Raw genomic sequence first — 27,910 nt, forward strand, 5'->3', positions numbered from 1 at the left:
AATACCAAGTAGAATGATCTGCATTAATCTATTAAGCAGGGATGACCTAGATAGAATGCATATAAAATGCCAACACAGCACCTGCAGTTAACAGACTGTCTGCACTTGACAGTTAAGTGTTGTTAGTTCATCCTTCCCACCTTTACAAAGAGACTAAGCAGCTATACACACCTTATTACTCCAAAATCCTCTATCCAAAAATAACTTCCTTGTAATTTTCCTGTGCCAAAAATTTTACCAAAGATTTGTTCATTTGGATCACAGAAAACATCTAGTTTTAGAAGGCTCCCTATGAAAATGTACAAAGCACCGGCAAGGTAACACCTTTTAAGTCATTGCCAGCTAATTCATTACAAGAATTAGTGCCAGCTCCTTTCTAATTAATGAAGGTTAATGAACAGCTTAAGAAACATCAAGGGAATAATGAAGAGAATAAAAAGAGAACAAAAAAAGAGTATAAGCTTTATAAATGAAACCAAAGAAAACCAAGAGATCTTTTGGTTTAAGCTACTCACCTTAAGAGAAAACATTTGTAAAAAACTTAAATCTCATTTTAACACACACACGGAAAAACTAACAAGGAAAATCAATTATTTCAGTACAACCAAAATGGGTAAGACAATATAGTTATGATAGAGCACTAAGTTACACAGAAAAAGAATGAAACCAGAAACCTAGAAACGAATAATACTTCTCAAAAAGTAGAGTCAGACAAGATAAAAAGTTCAGAGTGGATACAGAATTTGGCCCTCGCTAACAGCAAGATGACAGACAGACTTTATTTGCCTCTTGGTGGGACACAATACAAAGTGAGTACCACCATCTGTGAGAATTTCTTGCAAAAATGTTTAAGCTGACCCTAATCAAGCTGTTAGATCTAACTTCCAGTTTACAGGAAACACAGAGGATAAAGAAACAAATTACACAACACTCTGATAAAACAATCAAATCCAGAATGTGTGACATTCTACAAAAAACAAACAAACAAACAAACAACTGGTGTTTTATGAAGATGAATGCAAGAGTCCGTGTACTCAAAAAAGGTGCAATATATAATAACTACAATGAAAAATGGGATTAAGTACAGCTTTAGGTTATAAAAGCAAAATAGATTGATTTTTAACTTCTATAGTTTCTATATACAAAGAAGGAAACTCAAAATTGTTTTCTTGATAAATACATAAATTATACATTCTTAAATTTAAATCATCCTTTTTTTTTTTTTTAATGTTTATTTTTGAGACACAGAAGGAGCATGAACAGAGGAGGGGCAGAGAGAGAGGGAGACACAGAATCCAAAGCAGGCTCCAGACTCTGAGCTGTCAGCACAGAGCCTGATGCAGCGCTCAAACCCACGAACCGTGAAATCATAACCTGAGCCAAAGTCAGACACTTAACCTACTGAGCCACCCAGGCACCTCAAATTTAAATCATTCTTAGAACAAAGTTTAACACACATATGGCATCATATAATCTTATTTATCATTATTTATAATCTCAAAGAACTTCATAAAATGATAAAATACTGTATTAAAAATATATTACCTTTGTCCTTGACTGAACTTGTTCTTTACAGATGAGGCATTTCTTGACTCGTGGAGAACACAAAGAACAGGTAGCAATATGTCCACATGGGCCAAAAAGAGTATCTCTCTTCATATCTGAGCACACCATGCACTCTTCTAAGGTTTCAGAATCATTACTAATCATGGAAGGACTTCGAGAACCCACCTGACCACTAACAAAAGAAAATACTTCTCATCAATCCTATCAGAATATTTATATTACAACTTCATTAAAATATTTTAAAAACATCTAGAGCATCATTCGCATACATAACAACAGCTTTAGTTATATTAAAAAATTAAGCTTTAACATCTGTATACGAAACACTGCATACCATATTTTTCCATTTGTATACATCTCTGCATCTTTACAGGCTTCTGATACTATTTAAATTTCAAATTGAACAAATAGCTCACCCAATGGAAAAGGGTGAATCTTCTTCTAACAAAGAAACCAAAAACACTAGTTACAAAAAATTTAACATAAACAGTTTCACTCAGAATCTGTTACCTATAAAGAACCAGCAGAGAAGGGCATAGGAATAAAACACAAATTCTAGCTAGAGCCCACATTAGTTATCCTAACTACAGACAGAATGAAGCATCATTAGAGTCCACAACTGACAGGGCACTGTGGAAAATATGTCACTGCAGCTGCTGTTTTGACATTTCTTTAAATGTATTCTTAAGGGGCATAAAATTCTACTATGGAAAGACAGAACACATCTATAAATATATAGATACAAGACACAGAAATACATATATATGACCAACTACAGCTATACAAAAGGGATACTCTGTTTCTACCATAATCTTCAGAAACTCATGAACATCCATACACACACACACACACACACACACACACACACACACACACTAGTTCCATCTTAGACCCCAGCATTAAAGTTACTACTGCAGGAATTATAGTGCTTTAAATCTATATTTTTAGATATGCTCTGTCCTGCTGTAATAGAATTTTATGTTCCTCAAGGACACACTTAAAGAAATGTATATACCTCATATGAATTTCTCCATTAACAGCTCAATGTATAGATTCCAAAGAGATGTCATTTCATCTCCACACCCAAATTAAAAGAGAGGCAAGAGAACACAAAGATTAAGGGAAAACTACCAAAATGTTGAATGGCCAGAACCAGGTATAAACAGCAGTAATAGCTGCACAGCATTGTTGGGATAAAAAAAGGAACAAAATATACATACCTCTTTATATGTCTACAATATTTCATAATAAGAAAAGCAATTGTGTTATAAATAATTAAAATTACTGACATATTTTACTTTTAGAAAAAAAAAGACAAGTGTGAAATCATTTTTAGAGAAAACCCCATCAGGAATCGGTTCCTTCATGTGTTCATTCTTTCAATCCTTCAGTGATAGTGAGTGAGTGTCTGTCAGGCACTGTACAAGGTGCCAGAATTATTACAGACTTTGTGTGACATACACCCTACTGGTGAGCATGTACACTGCCTCTCTTATAAAAGTCTACCGAGCACCTGGGTGGCTCAGCTGGTTAAGTGTCTGACTCTTGATTTCGGCTCAGGTCATGATCTCATGGTTTTTGAGATCAAGCCCTGCATCGGGCTCTCCACTGACAGTGCAGAACCTGCTTAGGATTCTCTCACTCTCTCTCTATCTCTGCCCCTTCCCCATTCGCATTTGCGCTCTTTCTCTCTCCCTCTCTCTCTCTGTCTCTCTCAGAATACATAAACATTTTTTTTTAAGTCTATTAAAAATTTCAGGGGCGCCTGGGTGGCGCAGTCGGTTAAGCGTCCGACTTCAGCCAGGTCACGATCTTGCGGTCTGTGAGTTCGAGCCCCGCGTCAGGCTCTGGGCTGGTGGCTCGGAGCCTGGAGCCTGTTTCCGATTCTGTGTCTCCCTCTCTCTCTGCCCCTCCCCCATTCATGCTCTGTCTCTCTCTGTCCCAAAAATAAATAAAAAACGTTGAAAAAAAAAAAATTTTTTTTTTCAAAATTTCAGGGCACTTGGGTGGCTGAGTCAGTTAAGTGTCCAACTCTTGATTTCCGCTCAGGTCGTGATCTCATGGTTTGTGGGTTCAAGCCCCACACTGGGCTTTGCACTGACAGCATGAAGCCTGCTTGGGATTCTGTCTCCCTCTCTCTCTGCCCCTCCCTTGCTTGCTCTCTCTCTCTCTCTCAAAATAAATAAACATTTAAAAAAATAAAAGTCTATTACAATTTTGAATACATCTAACATTAATCACAGCAATTTCACTAGTACTTCTTCCTATAGATGAATTCCTCTAATGTATAGGAGTACTAGAAGATCAGGCTGGTTTAGAAAAGTTTCTTAGCACTTATTATGCATAAAGCATCGTATTTAGTAATGCAGAGATTAGGACACTAAGTAAGAGACACAGTGTCTGGAGAAAAATTTTTAAGGAAGAAAGCATCAACACAAGGAAGATGAGCAAAGACCAAGACATTCTCAAGTAATCAAGTGCTCCATTATGAAACCACATGGTGCTTTACAAAGAACAGTAAGTTTTATGACAAGAAATAATACAAACCTGACTTTTTCCTTATGACACTTTGCCAGTGCTTTGCAGAGGCTTGGATCAGGACAGAGATCAAGCGGCGATTGACCTTTCTTATTTCGAATGCTAAGGTCAGCACCATTGGCAGCTAAAAAACAGGCAATAGATGCTGCACTCTTCTTCTCCGCCCCCTGGGTACCAAGTCCCATTATTAACTGAAATCAAATGAAAAGAGTCATTATTTTCCCTTAAGAATCTGTTATCAGTTCTCACCCCTAAATGTGTGTGTGCACGTCTGAGTGTATATTATATAAAAATTATATAAAAATGTCTGGAAAGAACTCACAGCCTACACAAGTATGGTGGGCATTTATGAGCTGCAGTCCTAACATCCATTCCCCTTCACTCCAGTTTTCTCAGGAATATAGTATGAGGAATGATCCACTCTTTAGTTTTACAGGTGGACCAAAGAAGGCTGAGACCAGTCAGATATCCACTTCATCTACGTGATTAGTTCAGGGATGACAAATCAGATCAATTAAGGTCAATAAAACTCAAGACCAGGACTTCTGATTTAAGATATTGAGGAAACAGTACTCTCATTTCTTTTTTTTTTTTTTTTTTTAATTTTTTTCTTATGTTTTATATTTGAGAGAGAGGCAGAGAGCAAGTAGGGGAGGGGCAGAGAGACAGAGACAGAATCCAAAGCAGGCTCCAGGCTCTGAGCTGTCAGCACAGAGCCCTACATGGGGCTCGAACTCACAAACCGTGAGATGGTGACCTGAGCCGAAGTCAGACACTTAACCAACTGAGCCACCCAGGTGCTCCAACAGTACTCTCCTTTCTACTCAATTTAGCTCTGGAGCTGTTAGCAACTGACATGAAATAGTAAGAGGAGAGACAACAGAGAAAAGAACCAACACCAAGGAAGTGAGCCAAGAAAAGGAGAAGGCAATTAATCAGGTTCTGATTTCATCTGAGCTACTGACTCAAACATGTTATCAAACATCTGGAGAGCATCTGTAACAGACCAAGTACTATTTTTAGCACTTTCCATGAATTAACTCATTTAATCCTTGTAACAACCTTATTATGGAGTTAATTATTCCACTCCCTCCTTTTTACAATGAGAAAAAGGAGGTACACAAAGGTTAGAGAATTTAGCTATGGACATAGAGAAAGGTGGCAATTCTACAACACTTTGGTCTCAGACCCCCTCTGCAGTCTTAAAAAGGATTCTAAAGTTTATATGGAACGGTCAAAGACTTAGAATAAGTCAAACAACTTTGAAAAAGAAGAAAAAAGTTGGGAAGACTTATACTACCTGAGTTGAATGTTTACTATAAAGCTACAGTAATTAAGACAATAGGGTTGGCATTACATACCTAAAGACACAGATCAACAGAACAGAATACAGGATCTAGAAAGACTTCACATAATATGGTTTATCGATTTGGGACAAACGCACAGCAGGCAATTCAGTAGAAAAAGACAGTCTTTTCAACAAATGGTGGTGGAATAACTGGAACATCCACAAGGAAAAAAATGAACTTTGATCCATACCTAATACTATATATAAAAATTAACTCAAAATGAAAGGTAGTGCTAAATGTAACAGCTGAAACGTTATAAACTTCTAGTACAAAAGGGGAGAAAACCTTAGTGTCCTTGGGTTTGGCAAAGATTTTTCAGATAGGATACTACACAAAAAGCACAAACAATGACAGAAAAATTTATAAATTAGATCTCATAAAAATTAGGAACTTCTGCTCTTGCAAAAACACTATTAAAAGAATGAAAACACAAGTCACAGACCGGGAAGAAATATGTGCAAATCCCATAACTGATAGGGAACTTGAATTCAGACTCTCAAAACTCAATAGTAACAAAACAGCTCAATAAAAGAATGCACAAAAGATGGGAACAGACACTTCATCAAATATATGTAAGTACAAGCAAATGAAAAGATGTTCAATATCAGGCAGTGGTCATTAGGGAAATGCAAATCAAAATCCCAGCATAGCATTACACACTCAACATGAATGGCTAAAGTTAAAAAAAAAGAACAACCAAACAACTTTCAACTTTCACTAAGAATTTGAAGCAATGTAGCTCGAATTAACTATTGCTTAGTTCATACACTATATTTCTACATATGCAGTTCTGAAAAAATATTTCATCAGATTAAATTAGCCATAAATTTAAGATCTTGCATTAAAAGATACTTCCAAAAAAAAAAAAAAAGATTCTTCCAGTAGTACTGAATTAAAGATTAATTTACTCACTGTGTTTTTGGATGGCTCCCATGCAGCATCAACCTTCCCCACATCCTGCATATCTTGGAGCTGACGTAGCTGAGACAAGGTATGGTGCCTCAGAGCTTCGTGCAAAGGAGTATCCCCATCTTTATCCTGAATATCTAATTTGGCACCTGCACGGACCAAAAGCTAAGAGAGAAAGACATCTCATTTGCTAAGGTCTCTCGGGCCCACAAGAAATTACAACATATCTAAAGTAACAGTGACAAAGCCCTGGACCTACCTGAAGGGGTTTGCCACTAAAGCCAATTATTTTTATGTTTTCGCTTGCTACTCTCAAAACTCCTGTGGCTCCTTTACAAATAGTGATGAGCTCTAGTTACTCAAATATATCGAATCCGAGAAAACAGAAAGAAATGAGAACCAATTCACAGACTCCAAGATCAAGATAACTGGGAGAAATTGAAGACTTTTTTTCTCTTTTTCTTTCCTTCCTTCCTTCTCCTTTCTTCCTTTCTGCCTTCTCCTTCTTTCTCCTTCCTTCTTCCTTCCAGATTTTATTTTTTAAAGTAATCATTAAAGTAATCTTCACAATAAATGTGAAGTGTTCACTAAACTACAACCTCTGATATAAAATGCATAATTGATACACTTTAATAGATGTTTTAAGTAGCAATATAACTTTGTAGTTAAGGCTTTGCTTATGGTACTTTTTAACGATTTTCCTAATTCTTTCTACAAATGCTGTCAGAGTTTTAGAAAAACACCATAATCAATCTCAAGCATATGGTCTTACCTATCTTGGCAAATGGCCATTTTTTGGTGGTGTTTTGTTTTTTGGGTTTTTTTAAATTTGTCCCCAGAAGTTTACATGAGATGTCACTCTCTGACAGTGTTTCTCAAATTTGAACATGCATGAGAATTACCTGGTGGGCTTGTTAAAGCACAGAATGCTAGTTCCCACCCCTGCAGTTTCTGATTTACTCGGTCTGAGGAGCCCAAGAATTTTCTACCAAGGTCCCAGGTGATGCCGATGCTGCTGGCTCAGCTTCTAAGCTTTAAGAATCACTGCTCTACAAAAAAATTTTAAACTGATAATCTTTCAAATATTTTGTCTGGAATATCAGGTTAGTCAAATATGTATATATTTGTGACAAACGTCCAGCCTAAGTTTTTAATTATAGTTCACTCTCAATTATACAACCCTGGGATCAGGACCCTAGCCAAAATCAAGAGTCAGACACTCAAACAACTGAGCTATCCAGGAGCCCCAGGAATGTACTTTTTAAAAAACTAATTTATATATTACTTTGAAATTCTCTGATTTAATATTTTGGCAACAAAATAGTCTGGCAACAAAATTACATAACAGACTTTGAATATCAGTTTTAAGATTTTCCCCATTATAAATTAAAACTCTCTGCCCAGTATTAGCCAAAACTCATAATTTGTTCATCTAACTATGCCTTCTGAAAAATCTATGTATCATTTTCAAGACCTTCTAGAAGTCTATCTGGTAAAACACACTTGTAAGATTCTTGTTAGTAAATACTTTACCCTCACAATCTGGGTGTGCTGTCGTTCAACAGCAAGGTGAAGGGCAGTTTGCTGGTTCACATTCTGGATATCGAGGTTCGCATTACCCTGAACAAGAAGAACAAAGTTTATATACTCAACATTTGACAATCATAAGCAACACTAAAACTATAACTCTTCATGAGAAATAAATAACACAAACACTGCTGACCACTTTCCTCTCTTCTTCTAGCTACTGCAACACTGTTCTCATAACAGTTGCTGGTAATACAGGAAGAACCAGATGGGGCAGCATCTTTCAGAGGCAGAAAAGCAAGCTTACAATAATTATTTTTACTATAGTGACTCCATCCAGGAACAGTTAAATGACAAAGTTCAATACAGAGCTCAAACACAGCTCCTTCTCAAGCTCCATTATACAGCAATAGAGACAATTAGCTCCTTTTAACTGTAAATAGTATTTCCTAAAACGTTCTATTAATGAATCGTCATATTGGATTTAGATTTACTCTAATGACCTAATAAGGTCATGTACCCTTGCTGCATAACTGAGCTCTTATTCAGTGAAAAGGAACTTCACTTGAGGATGAGAAGACAATGTTTAATTAGTATATAAAAATACTTACTCAAGGGAAAGCAGAAAGCCCTACCAGGGTCCTGGGGTAGTCAAAGCCCTATATGAGAACAGCTGATGCCAAGGACAGAGGAAAGGAGCAAAAGTCCAGAACTTACTGGCACCAGGAGACCTAGAGCTTCAGGAACTTAAGCAAGCATTCCACCATCTCACACTCATTTCCTTGCTTCTAACATGGTGACAGTACAACCTACTACACAGGGTCAATGGGATTATGGGGTTCAGGGTGGGCTGCCCCTAAATAATGCCACTTTGGCATACTAATTATTTTGAATTAAAGTTACTTAAACAGCTAGCACAAGGACACTCAGACCTTCCTTTGTCTCCTGAAAGCAAGAAATAAATTCCCCATGTGAAGGCTATCTTCCTTGACCCTGGAGGGTAGAAGGCATCCTTATTGTCAGAGATGGGGAATTAAGGGCCAAGAATGGACTATATAAACTTTGTTACTTCATTTATTTATTTGCTACCCCAAGCCCAAACCCCTTTGTGAATTCTCCACAACTGTTTGTGTAAAAGGTACAAAGGCTGCCTGCTTTGGTCACTTAGGAAGAGTCTCATATCTGAGCTCCCATGTATGCAATACTGAACATGTTTTTCTCCTGTGGTTATGTCTCATGTCAGTTTAATTATTAGACCGGCCAAAGAAACGGGAAAAGAAAATTTTCTTTCCGTCTGTAAGGATTAAGAAAAATAACATGTAAATTGCCTAACACAATGTCTTATATACTAATAATTTTAAAAATGGAACTAAGCAAAGGGCTACAGATTCAAAAGATAAACTTTATCATTCTGTTTAGCCCCCTGATTACAACTCTGAAACCCACCTGTGCCCTTGCTTGGGTAGAGCTCAAACTCTACTAATACTATGACATTCTAGAAGATGGGAGTTTCTGATTTGTTTTTATTAGTTATGTTTCTCTGAGTGTAATTACAAGGAACTTGATCTTAGCTTGTTTTCTTATCATGCCTTGTTCTCATATAAATGCAGAAAGTGAGGGATTTTCTTTTTAAGTTTCCTAAACTTTCCATCATTAGATTTTCCTAGTATTGAACCATATTCATTGTATGAATGTACCATAATTCATTTATCTAGACACTAGCTGATGAACATTTGACTTGGTTCCAGTTAGAGGTTATTACAAATAAAGCTGCTACAAATGTTTAGTACAAGTATTTGCATGGAAATATGTCCTGAGTTCTCTTGGGTACATACCCAAAAGGGGGATTGCTGGGTTGTATAGTGAATACATGTTTAACTTTATTAAGAACTGCCAAATTGTTTTCAAAGTGGCTGCTTTGAAAAACACCAGCAATGTATGTGAATTCTAACTGTTCCACATCCTAACCAACATTCTGTTTTGTTAGCATTTTTAGTTTTAGTCATTTTCATTGGTGATCAGTATTTCATTGTGGTCACAATTTCTAATCCCCTCGTGATCTACGGTAATTTAAGCTAAATTGCAGGATATATGGTCCACGTACAGAAAATACTTGTATTTCTGTATATTTGCAATATACAATTAGAGACTGAAATTTTAAACAACTTACAATAGCATGAAAAAATTACTTAAAGATAAATCTAAAAAAAAAAAGATAATTCTAAAATGTGCAGAACCAAATTGCCATGACTTTCTAATAGAAATAATCCAATTCTAAAATTTATATGGAAATTCAAAAGATCTTAAAGTAATTCTAAGAAAGAAGAACAAAGTTAGAGGGTTAACTAACTGATTTTAAGACTTACTAAAAAACAATTACCAAGACAGTGTAATATGGTCAGTTATCTGTATCTTGAATTGAAAAGGAAATTATCCCAATTAACAATACTTTTATGGGCAGTAACTTCAATATTTAATAACCAAGGCTTACTAGTCAATGGTTCTGTAATAGTACCGTACGGGGACAGATGGTAGCTACGTTTGCGGTAAGCACAGCACAACAAGCAGCATTCAAGTTTCAAACCACGGCATCGTACGCCTGAAGCAGATGCAACACCGAGTGCCAACTACACTTCAAGAAAGAATAAACGCTTAAAATGGCAACTATTTCTTTATCTTAACTTCCATAGTTCATGGAGTGTCTATCTTCTGATGTGGTACTTAATTATACACAATGAACTATTCGCTAAATTTGTCTGCTATTTCATCTTCTTCAGTAGCCTGTAAGCCCCTTGAAATCAGAGATCGTAAGTAATTCTTTGGTAACTTCAACGCTTCCATATGACATATGCTCGACTGAGATATTTAAAAGTTTTGCTGGAAAACCTAAAACATCATAAAACTACACGAACTAAGCTCCTCAAAAATCCAATACCATAAGAATGTAGCATTATCTTATCTCAGAGATGAATGAAATGACTGAAGTGAACCCGTACTGCTATCCAGTCAGATTCCAGGAATCCAGCAGGAGTCATGAACTGAACCGCCAGATCCTGGCTGCAGTCTTGTTACTAGATGGCAACTGGCCACACTAGCTTTGATAACAACATGATGGTTCTTGGTCCTTGTACAACAGTGGTAGTGATTCTGGGAAATCTCTGTTCGTTGATACCTATTTCACTGGACTAATCCAGAACACTGTGGGAGGGAATACAAGGGGCCCCCCCCCAACCCTTACACACATATACACACCACCTCCCTCCATTTAAGAACCCATGTTAGGCAGAAGAATGAAAACGCACCATATCTGAATTTGCATCATCATGGGGTTTTACTGTAACCTACCAAGAGGTAGCTGATGAAGTAGTAAGTACATAAATGGTAATGGTCCAAATTGTTAAAAATTATTGCACAGCTTTTCCTACCTGATGTACCAACAGTTCAGCCACTTCTACATGATTGTTAAGGGCAGCCAGATGCAAGGCAGTATAACCATCATCTTTCTTCTCATCCACAATCCATGGTCTTGGTAATTTAGACAGTAAAACACGCATTGCACTGAAAGTCAAATATACATGATTTTGGTATTTATACAATTTGATATTTAAATTATTTTCTTTAAAAAATTACTCAAAAGAAACTTGAAGTCAAATAAAACTATTCTTCTTTAAAGAAAATTATGCCGTCAAAGACAAATGAAGTATATTTTTTTTTCTAAGTCTCAAATACACAGCTTTTTCATGCTTTAAGAGGTAAAGAAACTATCACCATTTGGGGGACAGAATCAAAACAGAATGGGAGTGTTACAAGGGGAAAATATTATGAGAGGGAAGAAAAAAAAACCAAAGGGTTTTTTTTTTTTTAAAGACAAACTTCATGTAACTGGCAGATTATCATGAATTGCAGCTAAAAATCTGATATATGGCATTTAGCAGTGATAAATCTAGTTATATCAAAACACACAAAATAAATGGTAATTATAATTTAATATTTAAAGTTTAAGTACCAATAACAAAATATTTCTAGAGGAAAAAAGTTATCCTAAAGACCATCAAAGAGTAAAGTATTAAAGAGCAGGAGAAGTAATTATCAAGAAGGGATGCTTCTTCATAAAATAACCTAATGGGAGAGGCACCTGGGTGGCTCAGTCAGTTAAGCGTCTGACTCCTGATTTTGGCTCAGGTCATGATCTCCTGGTTCGTAACTTCAAGCCCCACATCAGGCTCCACACTGACAGCACGGAGCCTACTTGGGATTCTCTCTCTCTGCCCCTCCCCCACTCACATGCATGCTCGCACATGCACTCTCTCAAAAATAAATAAACTTTTAAAAAGTGTATAGGGGCGCCTGGGTGGCGCAGTCGGTTAAGCGTCCGACTTCAGCCAGGTCACGATCTCGCGGTCCGTGAGTTCGAGCCCCGCGTCAGGCTCTGGGCTGATGGCTCAGAGCCTGGAGCCTGTTTCCGATTCTGTGTCTCCCTCTCTCTCTGCCCCTCCCCCGTTCATGCTATGTCTCTCTCTGTCCCAAAAATAAATAAAAAACGTTGAAAAAAAATTTAAAAAAAAATAAAAAAAAATAAAAAGTGTATAAAAAATTAAACTATTTTGACTACATTAAAATAACGAGCTTTTGCACATCAAAGAGAACCATCAACAAAACAAAAAGGCCACTGACTCAATGGGAGAAGACACTTGCAAATGATATATCTGATGAAGGGTTAATATCCAAAATATGCAAAGAATTTACACAACTAAACACCAAAAAAAAAAAAAAAAAAAAAAAAAACCCAAACAATCTGATTAAAAAATGGGTAGAGGAACTGAATACACATTTTTCCAAAGAAGACACAGAGATAGCCAACAGACACATGAAAAGATACTCAATATCATTAATCATCAGGGATATGTAAATCAAAACCACAATGAGATATCACTTTACACTTGTTAGAATGGCTAAAATAAGAGACAAGAAATAACATGTTAGCGAGGAGGTGGAGGAAAAGGAACCCTACTATACTGCTGGTGGAAATATAAATTGGTATAGCCACTGTAGAAAACAGTATGGAGGTTCCTCAAAAAACTAAAACTAAAAATATCATATGATCCAATAATTCTACTACCAGGTATTTACCCAAAGAAAAGATATATGCACTCCTGTTTACTGCATCATTATTCACAATAGCCAAGATATGGAAGCAATCCAGGTGTCCACTGATAAACAGATAGAGAAGATGTGGTACATATATACAATGGAATATTACCCAGCATAAAAAGGATGAGCTCTTGCCATTTGTGACATCAGGAATGAACCTAGAGGATGCTACACTAAGTTAAATACATTAGAGAATGTGATTTAACTTACATGTGGAATCTAAAAAGCAAATGAATAAACAAACAAACAGCAGAATCAGACCTACGAATACAGAGAACAAACTGATGGTTGCCAGAAGAGAAGGGGACATGGGGTTGGGAAGTGGGAGATCTGGGCTTACAGTTATGGGATGAATGAGTCATAGAATGAAAGGTACATTATAGACAATAGAGTCAATAATTAACAGCACCGTATGGGGACAGATGGTATCTTCACTTGTGGTGAACACAGCATAATGTATAGAGATGCTAAATCACCTGACAGTCATGTAACACTGTTTCATCTACACTCAAAAAAAAAAAAAAAAAAAAAAAAAAAAAAAAAAAAATTTAAAGAAATGATGTGTCTTAAAGAAAAACCTAGCCCACTCTCAAAAAAGAAAAGTGAAATTAGAAGTAACTTTTCTTGGGGCACCACGGGCTCAGTCGGTTCAGTGTCCAACTCCCGATTTCAGCTCCAGTCATGATCCCAGGGTTGTGGGATCAAGTCCCCTGCTGGGCTCTGTGCTGAGCATAGAGCCTGCTTGAGATTCTCTCTCTGCCCCTCTGCCCCACTCGCACATGTGCACACACACTCTCTCTCAAAATTAAAAAAAAAAAGAATGTGATTTACTATATGGTAGTAACTTTTTTTTTAATGTTTATTTTGAGAGAGACAGAGAGTACACTTGCTTGTGTGTAAGTGAGAGAGGGGCAGAGAAAGAGAGACAGAGAGACTCTCAAGCGGGCTCTGTGCTGCCAATCCCACTAACCTTGAGATCACTGCCTGAGCTGAAATCAAAAATGGGATGCTTAAACAACTGAGCTACCCAGGTGCCTGCCAGTAATTTTTCTTAACAGAAAGATTTTATGTAGAAAACTCATAATTTGGAAAAACCCTCCCCTAATATATTTAGCCACTATTTTGTTTAAGACTGAGAAAATAACTGCTGCTATACAGTGCTGGACTTGGCATGGACACCACTGACACACACATTAGACTACAGATCTTTCCCCCCTCCTAACAAAGAAAGTAAAAACAGAAACACTTTTAAAATTGCGCCAACAGAATATTAAAGGGCAAGAGATGATAGTAAGATACATATCGGGATAGTTCTTCCTAAGATGATATACATTAAAGATAAAAATCTGAAATACAGAAATGTTACAAACATATAGAAAAACAGGCTGAAGATACAGAATAAGAGTGTGTATAAAGGAAACTATAAGTCTCTAAAATAATGAGAATAAACCCTAACATGACCCAGGATATGTTTCCTTAATAGTAACCATCTTTAGAGGTTCCTGGGGGGCTCAGTCGGTAAAGTGTCCTATTTCGGTTCAGGTCATGATCTCACGGCTTGTGAGTTCGAGTCCTGCGTTGGGCTCCGTGCTGACAGCTCAGAGCCTGGAGCCTGCTTCAGATTTTGTGTCTCCTTCTTTCTCTGCTCCTCCCCAACTCATGCACGCACACGCTCTCTCTCTCTCTTTCTCAAGAATAAATGAAACATTAAAAAAATTTTTTTTTTTTTTCTAAAAGGTAGCCGTCTTTGAATCCCATGTAGGAAGCCCAAGAAATCTCAGGACAGGCTGACAGCCTCTGGAGGATCCAAGATCTTCTAAAATTGTATTTAAATTTGGAAGTTTATAGCTCTTATCAGATTTTAAAACAGGTTTATAACCCAAAGTACATTGAGAATCATAGCTTAAAGACAGCTTTCAGTGGTTGTTACTGAAGTTGTATCATTGCTAAGGGGTGACAGAATTCTTTGGAAATCTATGGAAAACTATGGACTTCCTTCCAGAGAAATGCACATATATATATCTATCTACCTACAATTTTGAGAGAGTCTACAAACCCCTAAATCCTACTCACAAACCTCATACAAAGCTAAGGTTTCCTGCTGTCATTTGTTTACAGTAACTGTAAGGATTACAGGGGTGCCTGGGTGGCTCAGTTGGTTAAGCATCCAACTCTTGATTTCGGTTCAAGTCATGATCCCACAATTCATGAATTCGAGCCCTGCATCGGGGCTTTGTGCAGACAGCTCAGAGCCTTCTTGGGATTCTGCTTCCCTCTCTCTCTGCCCCTCCCCTGCTTGTGCTTTCTCTAAATAAATAAATAAACATTAAACATAAATAAATAAATAAATAAATAAATAATCAATCCAACCTTCCTGATTTGGTGGATTAAAATAAGATACTACAACTCTCAACAATAGCCAAATTATGGAAAGAGCCTAAATGTCCATCAACTGATGAATGGATAAAGAAATTGTGGTTTATATACACAATGGAGTATTACGTGGCAATGAGAAAGAATGAAATACGGCCCTTTGCAGCAACGTGGATGGAACTGGAGAGTGTTATGCTAAGTGAAATAAGCCATACAGAGAAAGACAGATACCATATGTTTTCACTCTTATGTGGATCCTGAGAAACTTGGCGGAAACCCATGGGGGAGGGGAAGGAAAAAAAAAAAAAAAAGAGGTTAGAGTGGGAGAGAGCCAAAGCATAAGGGACTCTTAAAAACTGAGAACAGGGGCGCCTGGGTGGCACAGTCGGTTAAGCGTCCGACTTCAGCCGGGTCACGATCTCGCGGTCTGTGAGTTCGAGCCCCGCATCAGGCTCTGGGCTGATGGCTCAGAGCCTGGAGCCTGTTTCCGATTCTGTGTCTCCCTCTCTCTCTGCCCCTCCCCCGTTCATGCTCTGTCTCTCTCTGTCCCAAAAATAAATTTTAAAAAAAGTTGGAAAAAAAAAAATTAAAAAAAAAAAAAACTGAGAACAAACTGAGGGTTGATGGGGGGTGGGAGGGAGGGGAGGGTGGGTGATGGGTATTGAGGAGGGCACCTTTTGGGATGAGCACTGGGTGTTGTATGGAAACCAATTTGACAATAAATTTCATATATTGAAATAAATAAATAAATAAATAAACCAGAAAAAATAAAATAAAATAAAATAAAATAAAATAAAATAAAATAAAATAAAATAAAATAAAATAAGATAAGATACTACATACTGGGGCACCTGGCTGGCTCAATTGGTAGAGTATGTGACTCTTGATCTCAGGGTTGTGAGTTCGAGCCCCACATTGGGTATAGAAATTACTTAAAAACAAACTCTTAAAAAAAAAAACAAACCAGATATTATGTAACTTTGACTCAGATTCTTAACTGGGAAAAGTACTGGTACCACATTATACTACTGAATGTTTAGATCTGGCATAATCATGATGCTAATGCCAAACATCTAGTATGCTACACATGTGACCATGTGAGAAATGGAATTTAAAAGGTTTTAGGATTCTTTTAGAGTTGAGAAGATACAAGTATAACATGTGGGGGGGGGAAACTTTATTAAAAACAATACGTAATCATAAGATAATGTAAACACTTACTGATTTAAACAAAAGTTGTGATAGGACTATGTTGAGAGACATGGGGATAATAGACAATGTCAAGAGTTTTAAATCTTCTTTTTCCATGACATGAAATCAGCAGACAATGTCTACAATTGATAATTTAAGAAAACTGCAGGATAGGGGCGCCTGGGTGGCTCAGCTGGTTGAGCGTCCGACTTCGGCTCAGGTCATGATCTCATGGTTTGTGGGTTTGAGCCCAGCGTCGGACTCTGCGCTGGCAGCTCAGAGCCTGGAGCCTGCTTCCAATTCTGTGTCTCCCTCTCTCTGCCCCTCCCCCATTCACGCTCTGTCTCTCTCAAAATTAAACATTAAAAAAAAGAAGAAAAGAAAAAAAAAGAAAACTGCAGGATAAGCTGGAAGTTATTGGGTGGGGGGTAGACAAAGGGATGAAGAAGGATAAAGCAGAACACAGTTCCCTTTCATTATAAGCTTTGTAGTAGTATTTGACTTAACTACACATATATATTAGTTTGATTTTAAAAGTAAGTCAAAACACTAAAATAATATTTAGGCTTACTATATTAAAATCTTTTGTATTTTCTACCTTAGTTCTTATAGTCAATATATATAAATACGACAGTAAGTTTTGCATTCCAAGGTGTGGTTTATGCTAATCTCATCGAGGTTTTTTTGGTTTGTTTGTTTGTTTGTTTTTAATGTTTATTTTTAAGAGAGAGACAGAGTGCAAGCAAGGGAGGGGCAGAGAGAGAGGGAGACACAGAATTCCAAGCAGGCTCCAGGCTTTGAACTGTCAGCACAGAGCCCGAAGTGGGCTCAAACTCACAAACTGTGAGATCATGACCTGAGCCAAAGTCAGACGCTTAACTAACTGAGCTACCCAGGTGCCCCTAATGAGGTTTGTTTTCAAGTCACATTATTGACTAGATCTCCTTGAGAAGATGGTTCTTATGACACCATGTTTCCCACTGACTTGTATTCCTGTTTCAGAAGTACCTTCCCATATTATACTGCCAATAACTCAAAGGAGAGAAAGGGAAAGAGGAGCAGTTCCTTCTCTGGGCATAAGCTATCCACTGAGATAGAACCATCACTAACTTGTTCTCCCAGGCTTGCATTTCCTCAGTGAAAGAATCGGAGAAAGCTGAAGTCTCTAAGAAATAAGAGCCAATGGCTCAGAAGAGTAGCGTGGTACTCAAACAGAAAGAGATACGTATTCTTGAAAGCCCACTGCCTCTCTCTCCTCCCTCACTCCCTTGTGTCTTTTTGCTTTTTCCTCTCAGTACAAAATGTATAACTGAACTGTGAGAACAAAAGAAGTTAGAAGTGCCAAAAAAGATCCCAGTCCCTTCTAGATCACATTCTACAAAGTAAATCAAATCCTAGTATTAAAATGCAAAATTTAGACTTTCAGAGAACAGTTTTCACTTCAGAACAAACCCATTCTCTGTTAATTAGTCCCACTTAAGTGGGGTGGACAATCTGAGGAGCCTACAATACAGCCAGGAAGGCCACTGCAGGTGTCCCCTGCAGCACTGTAGTTAATGAAGAGGAGACTTACACTACAATCACTGAGGTCCACAGAGCGGCACAGATAAGGGTGTTACCAGTTCAATCCATCAGTAATTTTATTGGGGCACCTGGGTGGTTCAGTCAGTTAAGCATCCAGACTCTTGGTTTCGGCTCAGGTCATGATCTCATGGTTGGGGAGTTCGAGCCCCATGTCAGGCTCCGTGCTGATTCTCTCTCTCCTTCTCTCTCTGCCACCGCCCGCAGATAAATAAACAAACTTAAAAAAATAATTTTATTGAGTCAACAGACTCTCACCTGTGGAGCACAGTATATGAGATTTGGTGGTATTTTTCCTAATGCCCAAACACTCTTCTTTACTTCTCAATCTGGTTGTTTTCCAAGAGGTTAAGGACATGGATGGTTTAAAGATAAGATCTTACGACCAGTTAAGCAGGCATTTGTGAATAGTGCCAAAGAAGCATTAAGTTCCGGAACAACTAATAGTGGTGCCTAGCATAATCCCTGGCACATGGTAATACTCAAACGTTTGCTGAATGATGAACAAATGAGTTCTAAGAAGTAGAGGGGACAAGCAGCTGTCCACATTGGTATGTAGCAGTCAAATGGCACTGGGTCCATTTTTAGGGCCTGCCATGCCTTACAATCTTTCTTCAGAGATAGGCGAACATTTTTCCAAACAAACAAAAGTAGCTGACCTATGGAGGCTTTACATGTTAATATTATTTAATGTAAAAAGACATTAGAATAGCACTATAGCACATACTAGGTGTTCAATAAATGCTAAGGTAATGAACAACTCCTCAAATAATAAAACCAGTTGGTCCAGAATTCATAAAAGGAACCTACTAAAAAAGTTGATTGATCCCCAGCAGAAGTTCTTCAGGGCGAACTAAAAGCAGATTAGTACGTGACATTCTAAACATATTTTTGTTCATTAGCCATCCCTATCGGAATGGATGCAGACAAGAAGCCTAGGAGGATATATACCAAAATGCTACCCATGGGAATCACTTTAAAAAATTAATATCGCTGGTTTTTATTTTCTTTTATCTAGCTGTAAGTAGAGGAAAGAACTACAGTGAATAGACATTACTTAGATGTTTTCAATTATTTTGGGGGGGGTGGGCTTTTATTTTTTCCCCACAAATTCTTATTTTATGTATGCCACCATTAAAAGCTTCATTAATTTAACTTAATTTCATTAAGCAGGAATTTGGTACTGTAGTAAAATTTAGCTCAAAATGAGAAAGAGATATGTAACAATGCAGGCCGCATAAGAGTTGTATAGCTGAGTACTCAATCATTAAACACAACCAAAATTATCTCTTAAATGACCAGTTATTTCTCCTTCTATGTTTTAAGCCAGGGAAACCCGTTTTACTTAGCTTTTTATCTCTTTTGTACGCCTAATGTAAGGAGCTCAAAGTTTTGTTGAATCGAACCGAAGAAACAATCAAATGAATAATCATTTTCTGAATATAACAGAGACAAGGATATTAGTAGCCTATTAAATTTTGGGTATACTCTCAAGTCCCCAAAAGTGGTAATTCATTAGGAATTATTTCATGATTACAAATCAGAGCAACAGCATGGCATGGTGGTAAAGAGCTCAAAGTTTGAAGCCAAACTATCTGGGTTCAAATTCTGGCACTAGCAAGCTGAATGGATGATGACTTAAGTAGGTTACTTAACTTCTATGCCTCAGTTTCCTCATGTATAAAGTGTGAGAAAAATCACAAATCCTGTCTCAAAGAAGTTGTTATGAAAATTTGAAAGGGGTTAGAAGAGTTCCCAGCACTACAGGTGTTTGCTTAAAAAAAAAAAAAAAAGAAAAAAAAAAAAAAAGAAAGCTTTCACTACTACAAAATGGTTAGAAAAAAATGAGGCAATTTAGAAACCTGAAAATTAACCTATCTTAAAATGAGACACATATATCATCTTCTCTCAAGATGTGTAAAAGTATTCCAATATCTACAAAAACTGACTCTTTAAAATTACCAAATGTCTACAGAAGCATTCTTAATGTCACTATTTTATTTTTTTTTAATATGAAATTTATTGTCAAATTGGTTTCCATACAACACCCAGTGCTCATCCCAACAGGTGCCCTCCTCCATGCCCATCACCCACTTTCCCCTCCCTCCCACCCCCCATCAACCCTCTGTTTATTCTCAGTTTTTAAGAGTCTCTTATGGTTTGCCTCCTTCCCTCTCTGTAACTTTTAACAGAATACCATGGGGGAGGGGAAGTGGGAAAAAAATGTCACTATTTTAAAATAGCCATCCAAAATAATTCACCTGCTAAGGTATTAAATGCTAAAGACAAAAAGAATGTCAAGAACAAAATTTCCTTGTAGGAGGACGAGCTTAAAAAACTGGTAATAGTTTTTCTTGATTCTTAACTGAATAAATACTTAACAGAATATTATTTGAATTAGGAATAAGATATAGGTTTTGTTTAGGGAAGAACAAGGTTTCTCTTGGGCATTTTTAGGTTTGTAAAATCTCAAATTATATCTCTACAAGTTCATTAGATTTGATGTATAATATTTTTTCCCTCCTTGGTTAAAAAAATAAATTTCAACATTATAATTTATTGTGAATATGCCATTAAAATTTAGAGCAAAAGTACTTTTCCTTTGAAGCATACACTGTGCAGCAATATTACAGATTAGGTTAATGACTATTTTTATAATCTCTGATATGTAGAAATGATCATGCCTAAATGTTATTTCAGGAAATTTTAGAGGAATGGCAACGTCGACAGGAGGGGGGAAAAAAACCACTTCACATTTGAAAATGAGATAGAATTAATAAAATGCATTTTAATAGTTCTATAGGTAAATATAATTTCAATATAAAAGTACACAATAACTCAAAAACATTCCAGAGCATTTCTCATCTAAGCACTACAAAAAATTAACTAAAACTGACATTGAATTAAAAGTTTAAGTAGCATTTTTCCAAGATTTCTTTTACACACTACTCTTTTCTTCCTTAATAATCTCTCTCCACTTTTAATATGTAAGTTCTACTTACCATTTCTACATATTTTCCATTCAAATATTATTCATTAAATGTAAAAAGCATGTGTAGCAACAATTAGCTCTAAAGATAACCCTGCAAAATCTCTTTAGGCCTTTAGTTATGTAAAATATCATCTTCCACAATATTTTTTACCAACAAAAAATTAGGTTATGAAATATATCTTGGCAGCAGAGGGATTTTACTTGTTCCAGATCTGTCTAAAGACTGTCTTGCAACTAGCCAGAGTAATATTTTTCCTCTTTCCTTTTTTCTCTTCAGTGCTTCTAAGTATAGTGACAGCCGCATCAGGCTTTCCTAGACTCAGCGCAAGCTCAGTGAAAATCTGGGAAATGTAAGTAGAAACATGAGAGACCGCTTTATTTGGCAGTGCTTTAAAAAAAAAAAAAAGGCAGAACAAATGGCAAAGCAGTGTTTGGACCGCAGGATGAACAATCAATAGGCAGAAAGCAAGATAGAGGCTTCCTCAGCTTTTGGATCGACAATCGACAGCTGAGAGACTATTTTTTGCTATGGTTGACTAAATATGGTCAGGGAAGACAGAGGCACAAGAGAGCCTGTTTGCCTGGGAGTGCATGTTTCAAATGCTTAGCTGCCTATAAAGCTGTAACAGTTTAGCCCGTGGCCACTGAGGGAAGAATATAAGTTAACCTCTGTAGTGACCATGTGGAAGTCCTGACCTTGCTTGCAGACTTGACCTCTGGATATGACAAGGTGGCTTCAATACAGATCTACCAATTAATCTTGGAAACTAAAAACCAAAAAAAACAAAAACAAAAACAAAAAACAAACAAACAAACAAAAAACTTCACAGCAAGAAAGATACAGAATATTTCCTGCGAAGTCAGAAGAACCCAATGTATTCTGGTGGGCAAAGGAAAATAGGGTGAATGTTTAGTTACTTGGGGGGAGTGAGGTGTGTTTTGGTTTTTGGTTTTTTGTCTTTTTTAGATTATAAAATTAACTTCTTCTGCAACTTTCTCCCCTCTTCTGAAGCACTTCATCTGAAAAATAAGCGAGGTTCATTTTCTTGGCCGTTACAGCAACCTTCCTTGGTTGCTTAACTTTCTGTACAGCAGATACAAGGTACTCCTATCTGTGCAATACTGGTAATATGACATTGCAAATCAAATGGCCAACTGTGATTCAATTTTATTGCAGTTTTTTTTTTTTTTAAGGTAAAGGCAAGGGAGAGGAAAAAGCTTATTTTTTTGTTTGTTCGTTCATTTGTTTTTCAAATGTATCTTAAAAGGTGAGGTTCTGCATTCACTGATACAGCCCCCTTACTTCTCTCGGCTCATGAAAAGAAGTGCTGAATCAGCGAACAGAGTGAAGGAACAATCACGATGAAATGGCTGCTGCTGATGTGACTCTTTAGGTCACCATCTCTCTTCCTCCTGCAAATGCTGCATGGCACTAAGCTTACCAGGTAACAGAGCATGATGAGGTCTGCACTTTTAAGGATGCTTATGACTTTCTGCATGCTTACCTATTATTGGCTCAATACATGTTTCTATTGTTAAATTCTATCTGGGCATTGCCTAACTTCACAGTTCAAGTAGATAGTTTATGTAGTATAAAAAGAAATGTTGTTCAAATATCTTGACAGATAATTCTTGATCTCAAAAATGTACAAATCCATTACTATCACCTACATTACTAAAGATTGGGTCTTTCTTGTTTCAGATTAAACGATGATTTTGCATCCTTAATAAATCCTGCTTGCAAAGTAGGCTACCCTTTAAAAACTACTAACTATTTCAAGGTTTAGTGAACCAAGAGTCTTGGTAGATCACAAAACAGTTTTTAATGCTCACTTTGGGTTGGTCACAAAAATAAATCAGACCGTGCATGGTAAATTCTACTGCTGCGTTGCTGAAACTGCTATGGAGCAGGGCCATTTACTGCTGTGCTCTGACGTGCTCTCCAGGAGCTGCACTCGCTCTTTATCACAGGCTGCAGAAATTCTGTTTTCCCTGCATTCCCCAAATATGAACATTTCTTATGGTGTTCTTTTAAGTTAACCTTTTAATACCACAATAATTAAAAGCAACTTACCAACCATAATGTCTTTTTAAGCTAAATGAGGAAGCTCAAACCCAAGTGTTCACAGGCTAAGCACTAAGAACCTTTCAGTTCTTTTAAAAGTGAGACTTTAGAAAAGTTGACTGTTCCGGTAGTTTTCCTTTATATTAAAAAAATTGAAGAATCAAAAGAACCAAACTCATCAAAATTAGGTATTTATACATCTATTCGAATGGGTATTCAACTCAAAGCACCAAAACGCAAAATTCAGGGAAGTAACTAATAAAGGAATGACAAAGAAGTTTTAAAATAATCAAGAATTCTTATCTGTGACCTTTAAAAAAAAAACTAACAAAAAATTCATCACCTTTAAAAATTCAGTTCATTCACACTCTAAAAAGTTCTAGTTTTCTCCCTATTCTTTCAACTTTAGAGTCATCAGAAGAAGTACTAATTGGTTAACTGGTTAAGTTTCAATAGTATCTAGTTTGTAATATCCAGTTTATAAAAGAATTTGCACTGAATTCATTACTATCTACTTGTAGGATCTAGAAGCAAACTACAAAATAAGAAGAAATTCTCTCTGAAGACTATGAAGAAACATTAGGCTGATCTTCCCAATTTCTGAAGTATACTCTGTAAAAACTCCACTGATTCTATGAATCTCTGGCAAAAACAACCAGACCAGGACAAAGTTCAACAGATAACTGGTTAGTGTTTAGACATGTCTATGTCTACCAAGAACAAGGAACCATAAAAGGCACTAATGCTATGATTCAGGTAAATCTGTTATAGTTTAGTCTTTGATAGTCTCTGCAAATGATCTATTATTGCTCTGTATCAGTAAGCTCAATGTTTTACTAACAAATGGGAAAATAAAACATTTCATGTTTTTACAGCTAACAACTTAGTGAAACCTACTCAGAGTACATACTTCTTTATGTACCCATATGAACATACAATGCTATGGAATGTAAAGAAGTATGTATTTTTGGTAGGCAATAAACTGCCAAGAGGGAACTAAACTGCAGCTAAAAGAAGCCTTTGCTTCTCTTTCTATGTGAATGACCTTCATACAGTAAATTAACCTAGTATCAAAGAGATGACCTTTGGCAATACTAACACCATAAAAATGTACCTACTACTTTTAGATGGAAACAAAATGCTGCTAAGATTTCTATTTTGTGAAGAAAAAAGAGTTTGAAGGAGATTTTAAATTATCATAAAACTCCTTTTAAATCTTTTAAGTTTAAAATATACTACCTTTTACAATTTTTAAATTAAGTATGCACATGATTAAAATTTGATCATGAAAAGAAACCAGTATTACTAGCAAAATGAATGAGGGATACATACACATGACCCAGTTTCTGTCTCCACAATTCGACCTTAACTGAAGTATATGATATCACGTTAGTAGGATCAACTGATTTGTTAAGAAAAATAAGATATGACAAAAGCTTAACTCCATTACATTTCAACAACTGCTCTTCATATTTTGATTAATTTATAGTCTGCTAATATTAGAGGACTTTCTGAAGCAAGTTTTGTAATTTTAGGCTTTCTTTTTTGAAAACTACATAGTCATAATTCTAAAAGACTATCTTTTAAGTAACACATTCTACTCTCAAAAAAAAAAAAAAAAAAAAGTGGTGGTGTTAATCACCAAGTTAATCAGGTCCTTAACCCAGTCTTCACTTTAAATACTAAATTATTACTTAGAAGAAATTAAAATATAAAATTTATGCAGGAAAAATGACACATTCTGGGCCACAGTTGTAAGTTAACAGGGCAAATTGGTAATAGATTGCCAAATATTTAAAAGAAATTAATTTATTATCTATACTATCCTTGAACTTGCTTTCCCCAAAGCAAATGAAAACACTATAGTTAAGAAATCAATTTACACAGAATAATCATCTTTTACTGGTACTATGCAATCGCAATTCAATTTTTACCAACATGATAGGCCCACTATTTATACTATGTTGGAGATATCAAAACACTTTTTTTGTATTTTACACAAAATTTATTTTATACAGCTATTAATAAAAATCATAAAGCTGCTGGCAATACTTTATAAGCAGTACCTGTTTCAAGCTACTATGATAGACTTAGGAAAAAAAACTAATATTTATATTCATGTATTCTAATCATTTCTTACTAAAAGTTATAATTTCAGACATATATGAAAAGCAAAATGATGTTTAAAATTTTTACACGTCACAAGTTGAACAGAAATGGCTATGAGATTTTAACTAGTTAACTACAGTTAACTACTGAAAATATGTATGTCAAAAATACAGGTTCCTCTATAAAACTATTCAAAGGGTATTACTATACTCATGCTTTATAATGAACGATAATATTCATTATTCTATAGGTATACAAGTTTTTAATAATTATTTTGAAACAGCCCAGTGACTAAGACTCTCATTGCTATAATATTAAGAGTACATAGGGGTGCCTGGGTGGCGCAGTCGGTTAAGCGTCCGACTTCAGCCAGGTCACGATCTCGCGGTCCGTGAGTTCGAGCCCCGCATCAGGCTCTGGGCTGATGGCTCGGAGCCTGGAGCCTGTTTCCGATTCTGCATCTCCCTCTCTCTCTGCCCCTCCCCCGTTCATGCTCTGTCTCTCTCTGTCCCAAAAATAAATAAAAAACGTTGAAAAAAAAAATTAAAAAAAAAAAAGAGTACATAATCCTTAGGAAAAAAATGACAGCACCTGTTATTCACTTTAAAAAGTGTGATTATATACTGATTCTAGTGCTTACAAGTTTAACTTAACATATCTAAGAGTATTTTCAATCACTCTAAAATGTCACATCCATCACTTAGATCAGCTGTTCATTTTTAACTGAGTACATAGTAAACTCTGGGCATCTGCTGACACTGGTGTAACTCAAACATTTCAACTGTCTCTCTGACAGGGATAACAGATGCTGACATTATCAAATGCCATGGCCTCTCCTTGCCCCGATATGGCCAGTATATGAAACTGCACTGCCATCCAAAAGCACACTTGAGCAACTGGATCTGCTAACCAGCTCCCATATAACCAGTAAAAATAGAAGTCAGTTTTATTGCTATCTTCAGCACTTAAGTCTACGCAATTTAACACCTGTTTCATTTCTATTAGAATAAATGGAAAGAATCGTAGTTACATTAATTTCACCAGCAGCACGATACTTAACAACCAACAGATGCAGAATATACGTAATATGAGAATTGTTTAAATATTGCCTAAATTAGTGTTGACCTTCTCCCAGTTTAGTTCAAAACATTAACTGTTTCTTTACTCTGCATTTCACTGAAAGTACTTAATTCATTACTTTATAGGCCAACTATAATTTCTCAAACTTTTATTTTTGCAAGTATATTTCAGAGGATATCCCCTCCCTGATTCTGAAATGCAAAACTGAAATCACATTATAGCAAAAATCTGCTCTACTGACTTTTAAAGTATTACTTACCTGATTTTAATATTCAAGTTCACTGATTATAGCTGTACACCAAAAGTCAATGTATTATTAAGCTGATAATGGAAGTAACTAGGCAATCTGTACGCAAAATGATAGAGAATTCCGCAGGGGAAACAGACTTGAAAAGGGTTACATTACTAACCTAGGATTAGTAACACTACATAAGCAAAAACAAAGAAAAAAGCTGGCATGCATGGTAGTGCCTTTCAACACAAGTCCAAGCAATACAGTGAATACACATGTGATCTATTTATAAACCAAAGGGCAGAGGTACTTTCTTAAGGCCACTCATATTCCTCCATCCCTTCCCTGTCAGCAACTTGCTATTAGTCCTCAAGTATAATACTGAAGGAGCCACAGTAGAAAGGTATGACTTTAGTGCTCTTCCCTATTAGCTTATTCACTTGGTTCAGTGCCTACAGACAAACAGAAAATAGTACTCTGAAACACATCAAGGTCTATTTGTTCCTTTAAATGCTGTTGGTTTTAAAAACAGGTTATTGTCCACACTTAAGAATTACACAAAGGTGTACACTGATAATCCCTTAATACATCAACAAAACATGAAAGGGCAAAGACTTCTGTTCCATTCGAGTAGGAAGGAGGAAAAGTGCCTTCAAAATAGAAAAGTTTACATGTAATGACTCAACTACTACTGATAGGAGAATCTCTAACATTTGTAGAACGTCCATAACCATAATTATACAAATAAAAAACAGCTCTGCTGTTTTGTATCCCAAACTAGCAACACTGCAATGCTTTGCTAGAGCTGGTAAAATGGAACCAAATCGCCTCTTCAATGGATTTGGTCCCCTTCAACCAGCTGTAGCTATGCATTGATTACTACAGGACTGCCAACGTTTCACTGATAAATATCAATCACATGTAAATGAATTTCAGCTTATTTACATTATTTGGATTGTGGTTTCAATCAAATAATTTGTTACTGTTAATTCCCCTTGGAAGAACCATAGTGGTTAACAATGTTTATAAAATGTTTTATGAAAAATGTGTGGACAACTTAAGGATTGCAAATAAAATAATTTTACTTATTTATCCTCTCTTGGTGTCAAATTTCTTATCCTTCAGAAAAGAAACGGTAATGAAATGTAGCCTATGCTTCATGATAAAAGAGATGAAACTTCCTTCAAAGGAAGAAAAGAATTGGGAAGGTCACTCAAAACCTAACTGAAACTATAATGGGACACTAC

The 27,910-nt window shown here is 36.3% G+C and overlaps 1 protein-coding gene and 1 long non-coding RNA gene across 4 annotated transcripts in view; one reads left to right on the top strand and one right to left on the bottom strand.

The window, feature by feature from the left end:
• Positions 1-27,910, bottom strand: part of MIB1 (MIB E3 ubiquitin protein ligase 1) — a 129,227-nt gene that overhangs the window by 21,317 nt on the left and 80,000 nt on the right. Inside the window, exons 13-17 of the mRNA XM_058692531.1 lie at positions 11,315-11,447; positions 7,896-7,982; positions 6,366-6,527; positions 4,114-4,295; positions 1,546-1,738 (exon numbers count right to left, since the gene is read on the bottom strand). Of these exons, the coding sequence (XP_058548514.1) occupies positions 1,546-1,738; positions 4,114-4,295; positions 6,366-6,527; positions 7,896-7,982; positions 11,315-11,447 (757 nt within the window). The remainder of the gene's footprint in view (positions 1-1,545; positions 1,739-4,113; positions 4,296-6,365; positions 6,528-7,895; positions 7,983-11,314; positions 11,448-27,910) is intronic.
• LOC131490294 (uncharacterized) lies at positions 21,779-27,755 on the top strand. 3 transcript variants are annotated; one of them, XR_009251025.1, is made up of 4 exons: positions 21,779-21,907; positions 22,446-22,622; positions 23,764-23,998; positions 26,148-27,755. It is a non-coding gene; the product is annotated as an uncharacterized LOC131490294 (long non-coding RNA). The 3 variants fall into 3 exon arrangements; XR_009251027.1 differs by having other exon boundaries at positions 21,785-22,079; XR_009251026.1 differs by having other exon boundaries at positions 21,786-22,060.

This window comes from Neofelis nebulosa, chromosome 11 (genome assembly GCF_028018385.1).
Source record: "Neofelis nebulosa isolate mNeoNeb1 chromosome 11, mNeoNeb1.pri, whole genome shotgun sequence".
Lineage (NCBI taxonomy): Eukaryota > Metazoa > Chordata > Mammalia > Carnivora > Felidae > Neofelis > Neofelis nebulosa.